The sequence below is a fragment of the Papio anubis genome, chromosome 2 (genome assembly GCF_008728515.1).
Source record: "Papio anubis isolate 15944 chromosome 2, Panubis1.0, whole genome shotgun sequence".
NCBI lineage: Eukaryota > Metazoa > Chordata > Mammalia > Primates > Cercopithecidae > Papio > Papio anubis.
Genome location: NC_044977.1, coordinates 178,053,273 through 178,071,924, shown reverse-complemented (window position 1 = coordinate 178,071,924; position 18,652 = coordinate 178,053,273). Strand labels below are relative to the sequence as shown.

The 18,652-nt window shown below is 43.7% G+C and overlaps 2 protein-coding genes across 6 annotated transcripts in view; one reads left to right on the top strand and one right to left on the bottom strand.

The window, feature by feature from the left end:
• Positions 1-5,540: 5,540 nt before the first annotated feature.
• Positions 5,541-17,015, bottom strand: ZNF860 (zinc finger protein 860). Its single transcript, XM_031662899.1, is given in 6 exon segments — positions 5,541-6,404; positions 7,213-7,890; positions 7,951-8,003; positions 8,005-8,130; positions 8,132-9,374; positions 16,906-17,015. Coding segments are annotated over 5 exon segments (1,923 nt in total). The 5' UTR covers positions 8,953-9,374; positions 16,906-17,015; the 3' UTR covers positions 5,541-6,159.
• Positions 16,958-18,652, top strand: part of OSBPL10 (oxysterol binding protein like 10) — a 325,500-nt gene continuing 323,805 nt past the window's right edge. For 3 of the 5 annotated variants that reach the window (XR_004181986.1, XM_031662890.1, XM_031662892.1), the window contains exon 1: positions 17,423-17,909. Coding sequence is in view for 4 of the 5 variants with exons in the window: in XM_031662890.1 (XP_031518750.1) it covers positions 17,629-17,909 (281 nt within the window). In the remaining variant the exon portion in view is untranslated. Of the gene's footprint in view, positions 17,910-18,652 lie in introns of all 5 variants that reach the window. The other 2 variants (XM_031662893.1, XM_017956006.3) reach the window with 1 other exon arrangement.

Sequence of the window (18,652 nt, the reverse complement as noted above, 5' to 3'; positions counted from 1 at the left end):
ACACTTCATAGTACTTTACCATTTACTAAGTAATACAACTCAAGATACCTTATTAGAGCCTGACAACAGCACCACAAAGTGGGTGTTGTCATCTTCTTTTTCAGATGAAGACACTGAGGCTATAGCTGGGCATGGCTGCTCACACCTGTGGCACTTCAGGAGGCCGAAGTGAGAGGAATGCTTGAGCTCAGGAGTCCGAGACCAGCCTGGGCAACAGAGTGGGACCCAGTCTCTACAAAAAAATAAAACAAAATTAGCTGGGCATGGTGGTGCATACCTGTATAGTCCCAGCTACTCGGGAGGCTAAGGTGGGAGGACTGCTTGAGCCCAGGATGTTGAGACTGCCGTGAGTTGGGATTGTGCCAATGCACTCCCACTCCTGCCTGGGCAACAGAGTGAGACCCTGTCTCAAAAACAAAACAGAACAAAACAAAACAAAACAAAAACACTGAGGCTCAGAGAGGCAAGTTGTCCCATGACAAGGAAGAGGCACTAACTTACAGCTGTTCCATCTTCCATCTCCAGATGTTTGCTTGATGAAATTTGTGGTAAGCAGACTATTTGATATGGAAAGTAAAAACACAACAAAACAAAAATCCTTCTTCTGCCTGTCATTTGCTAATTCACTAACTCTCTTTATCTCTTTAACAATGAATGATGTTTGGCCTGGAGCGGTGGCTCACGCCTGTAATCCCAGCACTTTGGGAGACCAAAGCGGGCGGATCACGAGGTCAGGAGACAGAGACCATCCTGGCCAACATGGTGAAACCCTGTCTCTACTAAAAATACAAAAATTAGCTGGGTGTCATGACTTGTGCTTGTAATCCCAGTTACTCGGGAGGCTAAGGCACAAGAATCCCCTGAACCCAGAAGGCAGAGGTTGCAGTGAGCCAAGATTTCGCACCACTGCACTCCAGTCTGGCGACAGAGCGATACTCCATCTTGAAAAAAAAAAATGATGTTCGTAAATGCTCATAGGGAGACTATTAGGACTTACACACTGCCTATTGACATTGTAGTAGTCATACTTACAGGGCTCTGCTGTGCACATAAATCGGGCATGCTTTTAAAGTCCGACATAATTTACTGTATAATGTCTGCTAGTAAATTCGAGCATATGATGATCTCAAATGTGTCTTGTCAGAAAGCAAGCCATTCAGCTGCAAGAAACATGCGGTATCTATAAATAAAGGCTCCCACCTTTGCATCAAGATGAATCTCCATGATAATTTCCTTTCCTCTGGCTTCTCTCCTATTGTGAGTAGGCAGCCTTCTGGGAAGAAGGGTAGAAGCTTGGCTTTAGTTCTCCAAGATTCACAACCACATACCATATTGAATGGAGTGCTCACAAAACTGAACTTTCTACCTGTCCAAAGATACCTGTCAAGTTTTTTTTTTTTTTTTAATTTCATTTTTTTTAAGTTCTGCATTCTCTGGAGTTGAAAGGGGGATCTTTTTGCTGCTTTTTGGTCTTTTGCTTTCTTTCTTCAATAATTTCAACCTATAAAAATTGACTTGAATATTAGGTTTGATCCAAAAAGAAATATCAACACCTGGCAACAGCTTCTTTCTGAAATTCTGTTTTCCAGGACTGGGAGTACAGAGATGTATTAGAGATTTTCTATAAGTGGTCTTTTCTCTTTTTAAACTTGGGGAAAGTCAATTCTTAAATCTGCAGATAAAAGCCTTAAGGTCCACTTCTCCCCCTGGCAATTTATATTTAAAACAACTTCAGATCCCACATAGGTTGGTTCATATTTAGATGCAGAGAATGGCTCATATTTAGAGGTTGAGAAACACTAAAGTGAAACACCCTCAATCACATCATTGTTCCCTTGCATTGGAGAGTTCAGAGAAATCAAGTCCTCTGGCAGATTGTAACAAAAAGTATGTTACAATTCTCAAATTTAAAAGATTTCTTTGGACAGAAGTTTCTCTTTACAGGAACATTGAATTGTTTTTTTCCCCCTTTTATGTCTTTAGCATATTTTGTCCACTTTGGTAATCTTCCAATCTGGTTATTTGGGTTTACCTGCGGGGAAGTCAGAAGGACTAGTATTTTGCAAACCACTTAAAACCGCCATTGAAATGGCATCCAGTCAAGAACATTCTGCCTTGAAACTGGCAGCCCCAATTCTACCTCCAGCTCATAGTGTGACCTTGGGAGTCTCCTTTTTCTGAGTTTCATTTTCCTTCTCAGAAAAATGCTGAGATTAGATTAATCCTCCATTTCCAGCCCTCCACAGGGCATTTTGTCAGATGGCAAATCAGGAAGGGGAGATGTCATGGATGGTCATTAACGGTGGCTTTGCACTGCATTGATCACACTAACCACATGTCACTTCATCTCTGGACAGGGACTTCCTGCGGCTCTTTAAAAACCTGGGGTACTTGTTTTATGGCCTTTCAGGAGCCTCAATCTTAAAACACATGAATATCTAGATTGTTTCTTCCTTCAGCAGTAACATATCTGGTGTTTGTAGTACACTTTCAATTTATGAAGAATTTTCTGATTTGGTGTCTCGTTTAATCAAATGCTCATACTACTGTCACTTGAAGAAGGTGTATAGAAAAGACATCTGCACACCTACCCAAAAGCTCTTAGAACTATCACTGAAAATTCTCAGCAGGCATGCAGGTGGGCTGGCAGTCCCTCCTTCCCTCCCTCCCTCCTTCCCTCCTTCCTTCCTTCCTTCCTTCCTTCCTTCCTTCCTTCCTTCCGATCCCTGACATAGGGAACTCATTCTCTAACATGAAGGCATACAGGACATTTGACCTCATATACCTTTTTCTTCTTTTTGAAACATTTGTTTTAGAAGTTTACATTTAATAAATTTCACAATTTTTTGGTGGACAGTCTATGAGTTTCGATGAGCACCTGGAGGTCTTGTAACCACTGCCATAAGTAAGTTATAGGATAGTTCCATCACTCCACCCACCTTCAAAAAAATTTCTGTCTAGCTACCTCTTTGTAGTCAAACACTTGCTCCACTCTTAACTCTTGGCAATTACTAATCTCGTTTCTGTTCCTATAGTTTTGCCTTTCCCAGAATGTCATTATCAAGGAAATCATATAATGTGTGGTTGAGTCTGGCTTCTTTCACTGAACATAATGCATGTGAGATTCACTTGCAATGTTTCAGGTAACAATAGTTTACTCTCATTTATTGCTGAGTATTCATTTATTGTATAAATGTACCATAGTTTGTTTACATTTTTAATTCATTCCCCAGTTGAGGGATCTTTGGGTTGCTTCTAGGTTTTGATGATTATGAATAAGGCATCAATAAACATTCACATACAGGTTTTTTTTGTACAAACATATGTTTTCATTATATTTGTATAAATATCTAGAAGTGGGATAACTAGATCATATTGTTAAGTGTATGTTTAACTTTAAAACAAACTGTCAAACTGCTTTCCAAAGTGACTGTATTATTTTGCACTCTCACCAGCAATGTGTAAGAGTTCCAGTTACTCCACATCCTCACCAGCACTTGGTATCCTCAGTTTTGGGGGGTGTGTGTGTGTGCGCGCGTAAGTAGTCTTGTTAATAGGTATGTAGTAGTATTTCATTGTAGTTTCACTTGTATTTCCCTAATGACTAGTAATGTTGAACATCTCTTGATGTGCTTTTTCGGACATCTGTATATCTTATTTGATGAAGTGAATGCTCACATTTTTTGTGATTAAAAAAATAAGGTTTTCTTCCTTCTGCATTTTGAGAGTTCTTTGAATATGCGGGAAACAAGTTCTTTGTCAAACATATGATTTGCAAATATTTTCCCCAGTCTTTGGTTTGCCTTTCATTTCCTTACCCATATCTTTTAAAATATTTTCAATATTTGTTTATTTTTTAGAGACAGGGTCTTGCTCTACTGCCTGGGCTGGAGTGCAGTGGCATGATCACAGTTCACTGCAGCCTTGAACTTCTGTGCTCAAGCAATACTCCAGCCTCAGCCTCTTGAGTATCTAGGACTACAGGCATGTGCCATCCACACCCAGCTAATTTTTTATTTAAAAAACTTTTCTGGGCAGGTGTTATCTTGCCATGTAGCCCAAGCTGGTCTTGAAATCCCAGCTTCAAGTGATGTTCCTGTCTTGGCCTCCCAAAGTGCTGGGATTACAGGCATGAGTCATCATGCCTGGCCAAGGTTGTTTGTTTTTTGCATATAGATGTTCAGTTCCATCACTGGTTGTAAAGATCATCCAGGTGTGCTCAATGTAATCACAAGGGTCCTTATAAAAAATGCACGAGGGTCAGAGTCAGAGAAGGAGAGGTAATGACAGAACCAGAGATTGGAGTGATGTCCTTGCTGAAAGGGGCCAAGAACCAGGAACTGAGGAATGTAGGCAGCCTCTAGATGCTGGAAAAGGCAAGGAAGAGATTCTCCCCTAGAGCCTCCAGAAACAACATGTCTCTACTGATACCTTGATTTTACCATGTAAGACCCATTTTTGGGCTTCTGACTGCCAGAACTGTAAAACAATCAAGTTGTATTGTTTTATAATAACCACTATGTTTATGGTAATATTTTACAGTAGCAATAGGAAACCAATATAAAAAGCTGCATTGAATTGCCTTTACACTTCTGTCAAAATCAACTGACTATATTCACATGAAACTATTTCTAGATTCTTTATTCTGTTCCATATTTCTATGCGTCCATACTTTTTGCCTACACAACACTGATGTATCTTTTTTTTTTTTTTTGAGATGGAGTCTCGCTCTATTGCCTGGGCTGGAGTGCAGTGGTGTGATCTTGGCTCACTGCAACCTCTGCCTCCCAGGTTCAAGTGATTTTCCTGCCTCAGCCTCCCCAGTAGCTGGGACTACAGGTGCATGCCACTACGCCTGGCTAATTTTTGTATTTTTTGTAGAGGTGGGGTTTCGCCATGTTAAGCAGGCTGGTCTGCAACTCCTAACCTCAAGTGATCCACCCACCTCAGCCTCCCAAAGTGCTGTGATTACAGGCATGAGCCACTGCACCTGGCATATTTTTTGTTTTTTGTTTTTTTTTTTAGACAGAGTCTCGCTGTCTCTCAGGCTGGAGTGCAGTGGTGTGATCTCAGCTCACTGCAAGCTCTGCCTCCCGGGTTCACGCCATTCTCCTGCCTCAGCATCCCGAATAGCTGGGACTACAGGCGCCCGCCACCACACCCAGCTAATTTTTTGTATTTTTAGTAGAGACAGGGTTTCACCATGTTAGCCAGGATGGTCTCGATCTCTTGACCTCATGATCCGCCCACCTCAGCCTCCCAAAGTGCTAGGATTATAGGCGTGAGCCACCGCGCCTGGCATATTTTTTTTTTAACCTGTCTTGAATTCTCTTATTTTCATTGCTTCATATCTTCAGGATATGAAAAGTTGGTCAGTGGTAGTGAGAAGGATCCCAAAACATAAGGATCAAAAAATGGCAAGTTTCGGGATAGACATCTGTATTAGTTTTTTTTTCAGAAAGAAAGAACTAAAATTGCGTTTGTAGATTGCATGTTCTGCTGTGTAGAAAATCACAAAAGTCAACCAAAATACTACTGGAACTAATAAACACATTCAGTGTATTTGCAGAATACAGTATCAGCACCAGAAATTAGTTAAATTTCCATACATTAAACAATTTTAAAAGAAAATTAAGAAAACACTTCCATTTGCTAGAGAACTTACAGTAAGAAATACTTAGGAATAAACGTAAAAAGGCGATAAGTTTGTACCTTAAAATCTACAAACATTGATCAAAATTATTAAAAACATATATAAAACAGAGATACAACCCCTATTGATGGATTGGAAAAATTAATATTGTTAAATGATTATATAACCCAATGTGATGTAGATTCAACACAATACCCATAAAAATCCCTATCAGTTTTTGATAAAGAAACAAAAAACAGGCTGGGAAAAGTGGCTCATGTCTGTTGGCCAGGCTGGTCTCAAACTCCTGACCTCAAGTGATCTATCCGTCTTGACCTCCCAAAGTGCCGGGATTACAAGCATGAGCCACCCTGCCCAGCCCAATCCTCTTAACATAAACACTTTAATGTCAATTAATGCTTGAACTCAATGTCAAGTCAACTCAAACTCAAGTCAATGCTGAATTGACTCTAATGTCAATTAATGCTTGATGGTTTGCTATACTCATTGCATTTGGAATAAGTATCTCAAAAATGAATTTTCTGCTGTTCTGCAAGGAGTGACTTCTGACTGAAGACCTTGCTATGACATTTGTAAGATTTCTGTCCAATATGGATTCTCTGATGTCTAATGAGGTGTGAATGTGAATTAAAGGCTTTGCCACAATTATCACACTTGTGAGGTTTCTCTCCTGTATGAATTCTCCTATGTTTAGCATAAGATGAAGCTTGACTGAAGACCTCGCCACAATCATCACATTTGTAAGGTTTCTCTCCAGTATGAGTTCGCTGATGAACTGCAAGATTTGAACGATGTCTGAAAAATCTGCCACATTTATTACACTTGTAAGATCTCTCTCCATTATGGATTCTCCAGTGATTTGCAATGGTTGTAGTGTTACTGAAGACTTTGTGACAATCATTACATTAGTAAAGTTTCCCTATACCAGGGATTGCTTGATGGTGAATAAGTGTTGACTGCCCACTAAAGGCTTTGCCACACTCATTACACTTGTAAGGTTTCTCTCCAGTGTGAATTCTAGTATGCCGTGCCAGGTGTGAAGCACGCCTGAAAGCCTTGTCACAAACCTTACATTTGTATGGTTTGTCTCCAAAACGAATTCTCCTATGTTTTTCAAGGTTTGATTTGCGACTGAAAACTTTGTCACATTCTTCACATTTGTAAAGTTTCTCTCCAGTATGAATCCTCTTATGTGTTTCCAGGTGTGATTTGTGATTGAAAACTTTGTCACATTCTTCACATTTGTAAGGTTTCTCTCCAGTATGAAGTCTACGATGGCATACAAGGGATGACGTCTGACTGAAGGTCTTGCCACACTCATTACACTGGTAAGGTTTCTCTCCAGTATAAGTTTGCTGATGAACTGCAAGATTTGAATGATGTCTGACAAATCTGCCACATTTATTACACTTGTAAGATCTCTCTTCATTATGAATTTTACAATTATTTGCAATGGTTGTAGTGTTACTGAAGACTTTGTGACAATCATTACATTTGTAAAGTTTCCCTATACCACGGATTGCTTGATGGTGTTGACTGCCCACTAAAGGCTTTGCCACACTCATTATACTTGTAAGGTTTCTCTCCAGTATGAATTCTCTTATGTGTTTCAAGGTGTGATTTGCGACCGAAAACTTTGTCACATTCTTCACATTTATAAGGTTTCTCTCCAGTATGAAGTCTATGACGATGTGCAAGGGTTGCCTGTCGATTAAAAACCTTGCCACATTCATTACACTTGTAAGGTTTCTCTCTGGTATGAATTGCCTTATGAATTACAAGGGCTGAATTGTGACAGAAAGTCTTACCACACTCATTACACTTGTAAGGTTTCTCTCCAATATGAAGTCTACGATGGCATACAAGGGATGATGTCTGAGTGAAGGTCTTGCCACACTCATGACACTTGTAAGTTTTCTCTCCAGTATGAGTTTGCTAATGAACTGCAAGAGATGAACAACGTCTAAAAAATCTGCCACATTTATTACACTTGTAAGATCTCTCTTCATTATGGATTCTCCAATGATTTGCAGTGGTTGTAGCATTACTGAAGACTTTGTGACAGTCATTACATTTATAAAGTTTCCCTACACCATGGATTGCTTGATGGTGAATAAGTGTTGACTGCCCACTAAAGGCTTTGCCACATTCATTACACTTGTAAGGTTTCTCTCCAGTGTGAATTTGGCATAAGTTGTACCAGGTGAATCAATGTACTGAAAGCCTTGTCACAAATCCTACACAGCTGGTTTCTCTCCAGCATGAATTTCCCATGTCTTTAAGATTTGATTTGTGACTAAAAATTTTGTCACATTCTTCACATTTGTATGGTTTCTCTCCAGTATGAAATTCTATGTCTTTTAAGATTTGATTTGTGACTAAAAATTTTGTCACATTCTTCACATTTGTAAGGTTTCTCTCCAGTATGAAGTCTATGATGACTTGCAAAGTTTGACAGTTGACTAAAAACCTTGCCACTTGTAAGGTTTTTTGCCAGTGTGACATCTATGATGGCATGCAAGGTATCACTTCTGATTAAAGACCTTGCCACATACATCACATTTATATTGTTTCCCTCCTAAATGGATTATCTGCTGTTTCCTTAGAAGTGAGCTACAATTAAAGGCTTTGACACTCTCATTATATTGGAAACATTTTTCTCTCATGTGTACTCCCTGTTTTTGTGTGAGTACTGACGAATGGAGGAAATTATTTTCATAGTTATTAGAAATATGGATTTTGGGCCTAGAAGAAATTCTTTGGGACGTTGGAACCGAGGAAGTATCGTTGATAGACTTCTCAACTTGATTACCAACTTTCCCTTTGGTCTGAAATATGTGGAGTTTAGGAGGATGTGAACGAAAGCTTAATCCAAGCTGATCTTTAATAGGCTTGTTTCCAGCATGCCTTCGATCACATCTGTCTGTGCTATTTCTTTCATCTTCTTGCCACTGAAACTCAAAGTCATGAATATCTTTCCCAATTTCCTGGAAGCAAAAATCTCCAATGTGATGACTTTCATGTCTTTCCAATGTCCCCATGTGGAACACTTCTGTATTGCCTTGCCCTGTTGACGAGAACTTCTTCATCATGCATTTGGAAGAGATATCCACAGAATGCAGGTTCCTATAGTTCTCCAACATCACGGCCCTGTATAAAGCCCTCTGCGCAGGGTCCAGGCATTTCCACTCCTCCAAAGAGAATTCTATAGCCACATCCCTAAAAGTCAAGTGTCCCTGAGGAAGAGCCATGCCTGGCTCCTTTTCTTTCCTCTTCTGAGCTGCTTCGTCACGTAACATGAGTCTTTAGAAATCAATAGCGCTGCAATGTGACCTTCACTGAGGCGATCCACTTCTGGGTCTGTATTAGTTATCTGTTGTCGAGAAACAAATTATCACCAACTTCGTGGATCAAGGCAACAAACACTGATTATCTCACAGTCGCTGTGGGTCAGGGGTCTGGAGGCATTTCAGCTGGGTTTTCCTAGCTCAGTGTCTCCCATGGGTTGTAATCAAGCTGTGGGTCATGGCTGCAGTCATCTCAAGGCTTGACTGGTGACAACCCACATCCAAGGTCACTCACATGGCCATTAGCAGGTCTCAGAAAATCTGCTTATAAGGTGACTGACACAATGGCTGGCACACCTTCATGCCTCCTGCCTGGGCTGTCCATTGGTGGCCTGAGTATCCTTACGTCATGGCAGCTGGCTTTCCTAGAGTGACTGATGATAGAGAGAAAGCCAGGGGGAGAGAGAAAGAGAGAGAGAGCGAGAGTGAACACTCACCTCTTTATAACCTGATCTTGGATATGATATATCATGACTTCTGCCATATTGTATTCATTAGAATTGAGTCATTAAATTCATCCCACACTCAAGAGGGGAGGAATTAAGCTTCACCACTAAAGAAGAAGAATCTATAGGCATAGCTTTGAAATCACTACAGCCTGCCCTCTGGCCACAAATTTTTCAATATTCCTCCCACATGTGGAACACCCTCATCCTACCCCTCAGTGGCCCCCAGTGTCTCATCCCGTTACTGCACTAGCTTCAAGTCCACAATCTCACCATCTGAGTCAGGTCTAGGTAGGAGAGGCTCCTCAGGTTAGTGAGTTTAGCTTCGTAAGTGCCATTCCTCTGATCTGTGAAACTAAAGAGAGGTTATCTGCCCCTTCACACTCAAAACACGATGGTAAAGCAGACACAGGATAACTGCTCCAGATATTCTTGTTCAAAAAGGGGGAAACAGGAGGTGCAAAGCGGTCAGTGGTCCAAGGCAATTCTGAAAGCCAGTCAGGCAAATGTTGCAAGTTCCTTGATCAGGTCTCAAGGCCTGGGAATACTTCTCTGGGGTTCTTGGCTTCCCTCTCTGAACCCTTGGTTTTGCCCTCTTAATCATCCTTCCCTTACCACAAAAGGCAACATGTGTTTGCTCCATTTTCCTAAACCAAGTTTATAAATATGTTTTCCTATGTTTTCCCCCAAAAATCTGATGGTTTTACATTTCACATTTTGGTTTTTGATCCATTTGGAGGTGACTTTTGCATAAAGTGTGAAGTATAGGTCTTTCAATTTTTTGCTTATAAATGTCCGTCTTCTAGCACTGTTAGTTGAAATGTGGCAAAGTGACATTATACCAGTTCCCAGACTAGGCTTCAGGATGCCCTTCCTGCTTCCTCTCTTTGGAACCCTCCCCATGCCATGAGAACAAGCCTGGGCTGGCCTGTTAGAGGATGAGAGACCCTGTGGAGGAGAGACAGCCCAGCCCGAACAAGGCCAGCCTAGTCCATCCAGCCAATGGTCCGACATGTTAGATCTAGCCAGAACCAGCATAGTAAACATTGATTCAGACTTTCTGGGGGTTAATTCTGCAGTACATGAGCCACATTTTTAAGTGTATGCAGCCTGACCCAGTCATTGGATCTTATTCTAAGGAAATAATTAATGGGAAAAGGATATTTCAAGAACATTTCTCACAATAGTAAAAGCTTGAAATATGAGTGTTCATCACTAGTGGAATGATTAAATTAGGGTGCATATAGACAGTGGAATACTCTGAAACTGTTACAAATGGTGATATAGCTGTAAAGGAAATTGGCTATACTATATTCTTCAGTAAACGAGGTAAATTAGAAAGTATTATATGTTTTATAGTATGAACCTGTTTTTGAATAAAATAGTATACAACTATGTCTCTACATAGAAGAGTGTCTGGATGAAGGGAAGGAGATGTGTATATATATAGTGTGTGTGTATACACATAAATATGGACATACATATATAAAAGTATATATATATATAAAAATTATTAGCAGTGGTTTAGAAATAATTTTTTAATTTTTTTTTTTTTTTTTTTGAGACAGGCTCTTGACAGGGTCTTGCTGTGTCACCCAGGCTGGAGTGTAGTGGCACAATCATAGCTCACTGCAGCCTCAAATTTCTGGGCTTAAGCAATCCTTCTGGCTCAGCCTCCTGAGTAGCTGGCATTACAGGTGCATGTGCCACTGTGCCTGGCTTATTTTAAAACTTTTTTAGAGATGGAGTCTCTCCAGGTTGCCCAGGCTGGTCTGGAACTCTGGGCAATCCTCCCGTCTCAGCCTCTCACAGTGCTGGGATTATATGCATGAGCCACTGCACCTGGCCTTCAGTTTTTACTTTATAATTTTGTGTGCAAATCTTTGAAAGTGAGCATCTATTTAATAAAATAATAAAATAGGCCAGGCGTGGTGGCTCACGCCTGTAATCCCAGCACTTTGGGAGGCCGAGGTGGGCAGATCACGAGGTCAGGAGATCGAGACCATCCTGGGTAACACGGTGAAACCCTGTCTCTACTAAAAATACAAAAAATTAGCCAGGCGTGGTGGCCGGCGCCTGTAGTCCCAGCTATTCAGCAGGCTGAGGCAGGAGAATGGCATGAACCTGGGAGGTGGAGCTTATAGTGAGCCAAGATCGCGCCACCGCACTCCAGCCTGGGCGACAGAGCGAGACTCCATCTCAAAAAAAAAAAACCACACACACAAAAAAGACAGTATTTCCATTTTGGAAAAATATTAATATTTATATATATAGTCATATGGCAAAACTTCATATAACCCTTGTAGCTATTTGATTTCCTTGGATGTAACTCTCAGGGTAATTTTTTTTTTTGAGACGGAGTCTCGCCTGCAGCCCGGGCTGGAGTGCAGTGGCAAGATCTTGGTTCACTATAACTCCACCTCCCGGGTTCACGTCATCCTGCCTCAGCCTTCCAAGTAGCTGGGACTACAGGCACCATTTTGTATTTTTAGTAGAAAAGGGGTTTCACCGTGTTAGCCAGGATGGTCTTGATCTCCTGACCTCGTGATCCACCCGCCTTGACCTCCCAAAGTGCTGGGATTACAGGCGTGAGTCACCTCGACCCGCTCTCTCAGGGTAATCTTAATGGAGCTGTTTATTCACTGGATAGTGGACTGTCCATATCTTAATTCTGGTATTTTCTTCTTCCCTTTGGATGGTAAGGCTGCATGTACACATCACAGCTGAAGTTCAGGCAGCAAGAACACTGGACTTGGAGTCAGAAGGCCTTGGTTCAGCATCAGCTCCTCCTCTTTGAGTTTCTGTTTCTTCCTCAGTAAAATTGGGCTTCATTTATCATGCAATAAACATGTATTGAGTATGACTGTGTTCAGGCCCTGTGGCTGGGTGCTAGGGGCCCGAACATCTGTACTGCTTCTCTCAGAGTGGTAATGAGAGGATCAATTCCTAAATGCATAAAAATATAACAGGGAATGGAATTCCAGGCACTGAGTTGTGCTTTCTGCAGTTTCCTAAAGTAGAGGAAATGAAACTGGATTCATTACGAAGCAGTGTTATAATACAGTGGCGAAGAACTCAGGCTCAGTAACCAAATTGCCTAAGTTCAAATCCTGGCTCCACCAGAATTTGGAGGATGTTGCTGAACCTCTCTTCAATTCAGTTTCCTCTGCCTGTAAAATAGGAGTAAGAACTATAGATCTCCTCATGTGGTTGTTGTGAGGATTTAATGAGTCATTATGTGTAAAACTCTTAAAGCAGAGTGTAGCACATAGTGCTCAATATACATTAGCTGTTATTATTATTATTTGGGATGTACAACACATCAGATCACATGTTTCTAACACAGATATGACCAAGTTGATATCAGAGAGTGATCTGGTTGTGATAATTTTCTCTCTACTTGTGGACAAGCTTCATTCCTGTCATCTGGCCAATGAAGTTAATGTCCACTCACTTACTTGCTGGTCCATGAACATCCTCCCAAGGCTTTCTAGCTAGAGGAGGGAGCCTCAGAAGCAACTACTGGAAACTCCAGACCAGCCCCCCAGGCCCGTGTGGAGAAGAAGATGGGGTAGTCAGCTCCCTACTAGGAACTACTGATTCTGTCCATTATTTCAAGAGGTATAATGTGTTTATCTTATTTCTCCAATCATGCATATCTTCATTCCCAAAATCTTTACATGGTCTGTCATGGCTGTTAGATTTACAGTCATTCTATTTATGTTTAAAATTGTTTTTCTTTCTTTCTTTTTCTTAAGACGGAGTCTGGCTCTGTCGCCCAGGCTGGAGTGCAGTGACATGATCTCGGCTCACTGCAAGCTCCGCTTCCCAGGTTCACGCCATTCTCCTGACTCAGCCTCCCGAGTAGCTGGGACTACAGGCACCCATGATCACGCCCGGCTAATTTTTCTATTTTTAGTAGAGATGGGGTTTCACCGTGTTAGCCAGGATGATCTCGATCTCCTGACCTTGTGATCCGCCCGCCTTGGCCTCCCAAAGTGCTGGGATTATAGGTGTGAGCCACCGCGCCCAGCCTAAAATTTTTTCTAAATGATTTATGCAATCTGGGTAAATTAAGGAAATGGTCCTTATATTGAGCATTTGTGTTTAGCCAATATTTTTTATTAAAAAAATTTTTTTTGAGATGGAGTCTTGCTCTATTGCCCAGGCTGGAGTACAATGGTGTGATCTTGGCTCACTGCAACTTCTACCTCCTGGGATCAAGCAATTCTCCTGCCTCAGCCTCCTGAGTAGCTGGGACTACAGGCATGTGTGACCACGCCCAGTTAATTTCTGTAGTTTTAGTAGAGACAGGATTTTACCATGTTGGCCAGGCTGGTCTTGAACTCCTGACCTCAAGTGATCTGCCCACCTTGGCCTCCCAAAGTGCTGGGATTGCAGGTGTGAGCCACTGTGCCTGGCCTAGCCAATATTTTTAATCATACAGAAAGTGCCTTTGCAAAATTATGACAGTAAAAAAAATCTGACATAGCTGATTCCATCTTGCTTCTAACCTGTAAGCTGTCCTCATTCATTCCCGGGCATAGGCCACAGCTAACTTGGGAGGAATTTAGTTCATAGTCTAACCCTAAAGCAAGGATTGTAATATTCCCTTTCCAAAACTATTCCCCCTTGTTTGAACACCAAACTACCTTTGTAACAGGATTAAGAGAGGTCTGAACTTTGCTAAGATAAAGGTATAGTTAAATGATTACCTGCCATTTTTCCAGAGGTCACAAGATTTCTAACCTCTCCATCACTCCTATAGATAACACCACTATTGTAAAACTTAAGATTTGTGTTTGAGGTATTTTTCACACCCTGCATTCTGATGGACCAGTTGCCACCACCCAGTCTGGCTCATCAGGTCCTGTGGCCCTTACTCAGGAACTGACTCAGTACAAGAAGACAAACTTCACCTCTCTATAATTTCATCCCTGACCTAACCTATCAGCATTCCCCATTACTTAGCCCTCTGCCCACCAAACTATCCTTAAAAGAAAACCTTAGGTGGGCCTGGCGCAGTGGCTCACGCCTATAATCCCAGCACTTTGGGAGGCCGAAGTGGGCGGATCACGAGGTCAGGAGATCAAGACCATCCTGGCAAACACGGTGAAATCCCATCTCTACTAAAAATACAAAAAAATTAGCTGGATGTGGTGGCAGGTGCCTGTAGTCCCAGCTACTCAGGAGGCTGAGGCAGGAAAATGACATGAACCTGGGAGGTGGAGCTTGCAGTGAGCTGAGATCGTGCCTCTACACTCCAGTCTGGGCGACAGAACCAAACAAACAAAAAAACAAACAACAAAACAATAGGATCTGAATTTTCAGGGAGATTGATTTGAGTAATAACACACTCCTGTCCTCCAGCTTGGCTGGCCCTACAATTGTTAAATTCTTCCTCTATTGCAAAACCTTCATTGGCTTTTCTGGGTAACAAGCAAGATGAACCCGCTGGGCAGTATAATATGTATTTCAAATACTTTTTGCCAATTTATTATGTATTTTTCAAATTGTTTTTCAAACATAAAGACTTTTTCCTCTCCAAGGATAATTCTGCAGGTACCTTTTCCCTATTTGCTATACTAGGGTAGGTCAAGGAAAGTGTTCTGGAAGAAGTGACTTCTAATCCATAATTCCATGGGTGAGAAACACAAACCAGGTGAAGAGAGCAGGGAATAGTGTTGCCAGCAGGGGGAACAGCATGTGCGTCATCTCTCTGTCATGATACAGCCTCTACTTTCAGCACATCTGCTCCACTCACCTGTTGCTACTGAGTTGGACATTTTTGATCCCATATGGCTGGCTTGCCCTGCCCCATCCTGGCCTTTACTATTCCTTTTAGCTTAGTTCCTTCCCCCCTTGAACTGATCTATCTCAAGGGTCTAATTTTTTAGTCCAAGGTGAGAATTTGTTGTGTTAGCTCATCCAGTCATAGGTTGACTGCGTAAGGTGGAGTAATGGTGGCATAGCTTAGGTAATATGAAATAAAATGATGACACTTCTCCTCTTTTAGCAGGAGCTTAAGGTGTCAGTCTCCAATAAAAAGGCATGTTGTTTTGGTACGTAATGACTGACCTTTATAGTTCAGGATGCACCTACTTTCCCACCTTCAGTCTATATGTCAATGCAGGACTCAATGAACACTCATATATGATCAGTAAGTTAGCTTAGACAAAGCTATGCTGTGGTAAAAAATAATGCTAAACTCTCAATGGCTTCAAACAAACATTTTGTGCATGTTACTTGGCCAACACTAACTGGCTTAGGCTCTGCTGTATTCCACACCTTCTCACTCCGGGTCGCAAGCTTAAGGAGAGTCCTTATCTGGACATGCTGCTCTCCCCGTACAAGGAAAAGAGAAAGATGGTGGAACCACATGACGGCTCTTAAAGCTTATGTTTGGAAGGAGCATTCATTACTTCTGTTCACATTCCATTGCTCAGAGCAATTCCATGGCCAAGCCTGAGGTCCACGTGGAGGAAGGATACTCCTTCCATAGGAAGCGCCAGCAAATATTTTGAACAAATGAACATTCTTGCCTAGTTTATCACAGCCAGTATCATTTGTCCCATTTTGCAAGTGAGAAGACTAAGGCTAAAAAAGGTAATTTGATCAAAGTCATAGGTTAGAATTCAGCTTGAATGGCTTCAAAGTTGGTCCAGGCAATCTCTTTTTCAGATTTTTTTTTTTTTTTTTTAAACACTATGTAGGCGCCTGGAATTGTAATTTACTCAGGGACACAACCACTTCCCTTCGGCTCCAGAAACAACTCCGTGAAAATCTCTAGAGCTAAACCACCCATGAAATCTTCCTGGAAGGATGTGAAGCTAGAAAGGGGTCAGGCTGGGGGAACTGTTCCTTTAAGAGCTGAGTCTTCCATTTAGTAATTTTTTAAAACTGTTGAAGTATTTATCTGCTTGATGGGTTTGTAGATCCTTTGGACGGAGATCACCTATCATCATCACCTTTTGTTTTGTGTGTGTGGGTGTGTGTGTGTGTGTGAGAGAGAGTCTGAGTTCCTCAAATATTTTTTCTAGGTAATTTTTGATACTTCAGATTGTAATGGGTATCTATATTCACAAAAATTATTAGTGGGGTAGAAAGCTATCTTCAGGTAGGAAGAGGGGCGCAGAAGTTACAGCCAACACAGAGAATCCTTCAATGTTTGTAAATATCTGTTAATTTCCCTTGCCTCCGGAGCAGTTTTCCCGGTTTCAGAGCCTCTGTTACCAGGTGCACTTGCAGTGTGATAACAATGGATAAGTTTTGACTTGCCAGGTTTATGCGTGTCATTCAGGGCAGGGGATCAGGGTTAGGCCAGTGAGTGACCTAGGACACTCCGTTTAAGGAGGCACTCGCACAAACCTGAGAGTTCGCGCGCCTCACCCCAGCCCAGTCCTGTGTCTGTTAAGCATTTATCATAATCCTGCTTTATGAAAATGCCCGGCGAGCTTACCTGTGAGGATCACCTGCCACTCCCCTCCTCCGCCAGACAACGCAGAGCGCCTCCCTGCCCTGTGATTTTGCTCCGCCGGTGACAATTTCCAGGTTACTGTGTAGGAGCGTCTGGCGCAGGATCGTGTGCGGAAGACCGAGGGAGGGAGTGCGCGTGTGAGCCTGTCAGGCCGGGCGGGTCCATATCCGGGTGGACCGGGTGGGTGGGGCTGCCCCTCCCTCCAGGTCCCGAGGTGGATAGGGGGTGGGGAGTGACGCGCAGAGATTCCCTTTCGCCCCTTCGGATCCAAGAGAGGGTGGCAGAAGGAATGCGTGGGTGACTCGGCGTGGATTTAGGGCGTGCCCACCTTGCAGATCGGCCTCCTAGAGTGTCCCCAGGGCCTAAGAGGCCGCAGGGACACGAAGGAAGAGAAGGAAGAACCCGAAGAGGGCTCGCTTAGCCGGCCACCCGCTCCGAACTTGCCCGGGAAACTAGTGCGGAGGGAGGGGCCGGGCCCTGGCCGCGGCGGGAGGAGGGGCGGCCGCAGCTGCATCCAGCCCCGTTGGCTTCCTTCCCAGCTCTCCTTCGCCGCCTCCTCCTCTTCCTCCTGTATGAGTCAGGCATTTCCCGGGGATTTGGAGCAGCCACGCGCGGCCCGGGCGCCCGGAGCTGTAGCAGCAGCAGCAGCCGCCGTGCCGGGGCCGCCACCGCGGCGGGCACCCGCGTCCCGGGCGCGCACGGACCATGGAGAGGGCAACCCAGGGCACAGACGGCGGCGGGGGTAGCAACAGCAGCAGCCGCAGCAGCAGCCGTGCTACCTCGGCGGGCTCCTCGCCCTCCTGCTCTCTGGCGGGCCGGGGGGTCTCCAGCCGGTCTGCGGCGGCCGGGCTCGGCGGTGGGGGCAGCCGCAGCAGCCCGGGCTCTGTGGCCGCTAGCCCGTCCGGGGGAGGCGGCCGCAGGAGGGAGCCGGCGCTCGAGGGCGTGCTCAGCAAATACACCAACCTCCTCCAGGGCTGGCAGAACAGGTAACCCGCCAGCCGCCCGCGCCACCGCGCACAGCTCTGTGTGTGTGTGTGTGTGTGTGCATGTGTGTGTGTATGTGTGTACACGCGCGCGCGATTATGCCTCCAGTGAACCGGGTGATGCCTCCCAACAGTGCCCTTCCTGCGTCCCTGCTCCCCTCCAGGTGGGGTTCTCAGGATGGGGCGCGCCGTGTCTCCACCCCGGGACCGCACCGCAGTGGCGGGGAGGGAGGCGAGAGCCCAGGTTTTCTTCTGTGCTGGCACCTGCAGAGACTGGAGTGGCAGGAGGAGCGTGCTGGTCCCCGTGCTCTGCTTGTCCGTGGTTTCCCGCACCCCTGAGGAATGACTGGGAAAGGGAGGCAGAAGGGGCGTGCTTTGTGCCTGGGTGAAAAAGCGTTAGCACGTCTGCTCCGATTACAGTAATTCTCTAAATACTATAGTTCATTTTAAAGTTTGGTGTTTCAGAACACCACCACCATCAACAAAAATCCTGCCACTTTGACAAGTGTACATACTCCTGCCCCAGTTTGTGCCTTGCAACCTACGATGTCTGTAACGGAAATTTTGTTTGAAAACAGAGGCCAGGCGCGGTGGTTCACGCCTGTAATCTCAGTACTTTGGGAGGCCAAGGCGGGCGGATCACGAAATCAGGAGTTCGAGACCAGCCTGGCCAACATGGTGAAACCCCGTCTCTACTAAAAATACAAAATATTAGCCGGGCGCATGTAATTCCAGCTACTCAGGAG